This window comes from Asparagus officinalis, chromosome 3 (assembly GCF_001876935.1).
Source record: "Asparagus officinalis chromosome 3, Aspof.V1, whole genome shotgun sequence".
Taxonomy (NCBI): Eukaryota; Viridiplantae; Streptophyta; class Magnoliopsida; order Asparagales; family Asparagaceae; genus Asparagus; species Asparagus officinalis.
The window spans coordinates 30204212-30207278 of record NC_033796.1 but is presented as its reverse complement, the minus strand read 5'-3'; the positions used below and the strand labels follow the sequence as shown (position 1 = coordinate 30207278).

The 3067-nt window shown below is 34.5% G+C and overlaps 1 protein-coding gene across 1 annotated transcript in view; it reads right to left on the bottom strand.

The window, feature by feature from the left end:
- The window catches only part of LOC109832185, a 1575-nt gene continuing 1204 nt past the window's right edge, over window positions 2697–3067 (bottom strand). Inside the window, exon 2 of the mRNA XM_020399616.1 lies at window positions 2697–3067. This exon is cut by the window's right edge and continues 1 nt beyond it. Within this exon, the coding sequence (XP_020255205.1) occupies window positions 2936–3067 (132 nt within the window). The 3' untranslated portion in view covers window positions 2697–2935.

Below are 3067 nucleotides of genomic sequence, written 5' to 3'. Positions count from 1 at the left end.
ATAATACTTCTAGTGAAATACATAAGATGGACTTGTATATGTGATAGATTGACTATGATAATATAGTTACATCTTTAATTTCAGAACACTCTAACTGAAAAGTGTTAGAAAAACATGCATGTACGCCTTATTTCTATCTTAAACTTTAAGCCTAAGAGAAATAATATCAACATATATATAAAAGCAAGGAAAATAAAAAAAAATAGAAGCTTTTCACCTAGAGCAATAGGAAAACAATATTTAAAAAACAAATAGATGTTTTCACCTGGAGCAATATATCCAATAGTCCCTTTGAGGCCAGTTGAACCTGCCAAGTACTGAGAAGAAACATTCTCCAGAAACTTGGCTAAGCCGAAATCACCAACATGGGCTATCATATTATCATCGAAAAAGAATGTTGATCAGGTTAAGATCACAGTGGACGACCGGTTTTCCACAGCGATGGTGGAGATAATCAAAAGCATAGACAACATCAATGGCTATATTTATTCTGCTCATAAGGTTCATTAAATAAAGAAAATATAACTTTTCAAAAATCAGTAAATATAATAAAATAGCCAACATTACAAAAGTATAAATAACATGAAACTATCATTAACAATTTTATAGATAAGTAAATTTTAAAGTTTCTAATCCTCATTTAAAATACATGGTGAACATCAAAAATATAAACACGTTCAACAATAAAATTTATTAAAATCAAGAAATTAAGCAAAAATCATAGTAAAAACTATCACCTGAAACTGATAGATACTCTCGATCACCGATTCCATCACGCACGTCATTAGATGTATTATCATTCTAGAAAAATTAAGATCTAAAATCAAATAGATTAAAAATGAATCAAGTTCACAAATTTTCGAAAATCAGATTTTACTTTTGTTACCTACCAACATTTTAATTACCAAAGATTTTATTAATCATCTAAATCAGCTCTTGCATCTCTATAAATATGTAAAAAGAACAAACATTTTAATTTCCAAGCTTCATAAACTTCATTGTGGCAGAAACTGAATCACTCAAGGCTAACCTTTACTTATAATCACCTTTTTTTAACTGCAGCAGAGGCAGATGAAGAAAGCGATTCGAAGAAACAATTGAGGGGCGTTTCGGGTCGCCGCCTTCTGTGGCAGGGTCGACAGGGTGAGAGAGGATGTTGATGGCGGACATAATAGGGGAGGTGCGGGATCGGTGGAGATTGGGTTTAGGGAGGATGAGGGGAGAGGGGATTGGGTGGAGGAGGGGGAGGAGGAGATGGGGACGGAGACCTCGGGGAGAGGGCAAGAGGGGAGGAAGTGTTTTCTTCGCTCTCAATTTTGGATATTTTTTATTTTCTGAAGAAATATGTAGAGAGGAAGAGAGAATCGTGGGGGATGCAGTTAAAGAAGGCGGAACAATGGTTGCCAAAATTTTGAGAACGTGGCTCGTGAAATCTGAGAAGTTTTATCTATGCTTAAGTACGTGGATTAGTAAGTTATTCATTTTATTTTTTCTATTGTTGTGAAAATTAGGTCACTGTTCATTTTATTTTTTTTGTTGTTCTCCTCTAGTAATAAAGAAGTAGATTCCTATACGGAAATTACTTCCAATTTGCGAAATTTGAGGAGCTAATTTCAATAGGGTTATTTGCATATATACTCCTTATATCACTAGTGTTTGCAAAAATACTCCCAAATCTTACTATTTACAAAATTGCCCCTCAAATCATTAACTTTGTGAAAAAATACCCCTAAGATCAGCAAACCATAAAGTTGGTGCTAAAATTTGACTATTTTGTTGATAATATTTACATTGCGGTTATGAATTAGCTTATCAAAGTTGATGATTAATTGCTTTGAGGGTAATTTTTTCCCCAAAATTGATGAATTGAGGGGTAGTTTTGTAATGAGATTTAGAGGGAATTTTTGCAAATACCCATGTGTGTGTGTGTATATATATGGTTGATGAAGGGGTATAAATTGATTCTAAATTGAAATTAGGTGATTATCTTTGTTTTTGCTTGTTGGTGGATTAACATAACCTAATTGATTAGGTAGGAACAGAGATGCATCCTACAAGAGTGGTCAATGCCAGAGCCGTTAATATTTGAATAACAACATGAGTATCTGCGAGAGCACATGGCAGATCAAATGATCAAATATGGATAGAGATCCTTGTCCCTTGCTTGGGTCGTCCAAATTTAATTTGGAGTACTTCTGTTGACAACAAATGTCGAATAATAAGTTCTAATTATTACAATTTTGCATTATCATTGTCGTAGAGTTATTTTTTCCTTTTTGACACGTGTCTTAAGCAAGGTTAATTTTGATTGTACTGATTCAGTCCATTGGCAACCTGTATTGATATATTAACTGTTTATACTGATTTTTATTGATTGCACTAAACGTATACATGCCCGAGTGTTGCTATGGGGACCCAAAATATGAGACCAAGGAATGAGACAGGTGAGGTGTCTCATCCCTATTGCATAATGAGTTGGAATAGCCAACTCATTATGTAATAGGGAGGGGACACCTCACATGCCCCCTCCATTGGTCCCATATTTTGGGTCCTTAAGTCATTTTTCTTGTTATAGATATATTCACTTAAGTGGATAGCAAAAAGTTGTCCACCAGATTTTTTAGCTATTGATGTTGCATAGGGATCCATAAAAGATATGAAGAGATTTTATATATATATAAATGAGTGGCTAAAAAGTTTAGTAGACATCCACTTAATTAAGTTGACATAAGATCAACTCATATATACTCACACACGAACAATTTACATATACTCGAAAGAGAAAAATAAGACACAAGCTAGATTAATTAACATATATTTATATTTCCAAGAGGGAACAAAACCAACAATTCCAATCACAAAAGACTAGAATGGGTTACTCTCATCAACTTATTCACCACCTATTTTACAATTATACCCTCCCGGCCTCAAACCATCAACAAGCATAATATTCAACCAACTCAGCAACGGACTCGTTCTCACCCTCCCCATTCTCAAGCATCCAAAGCAAATGATCAAACAACACCACCTCACACCCCACAACAGCACCACTGGTAACCTCACCGCC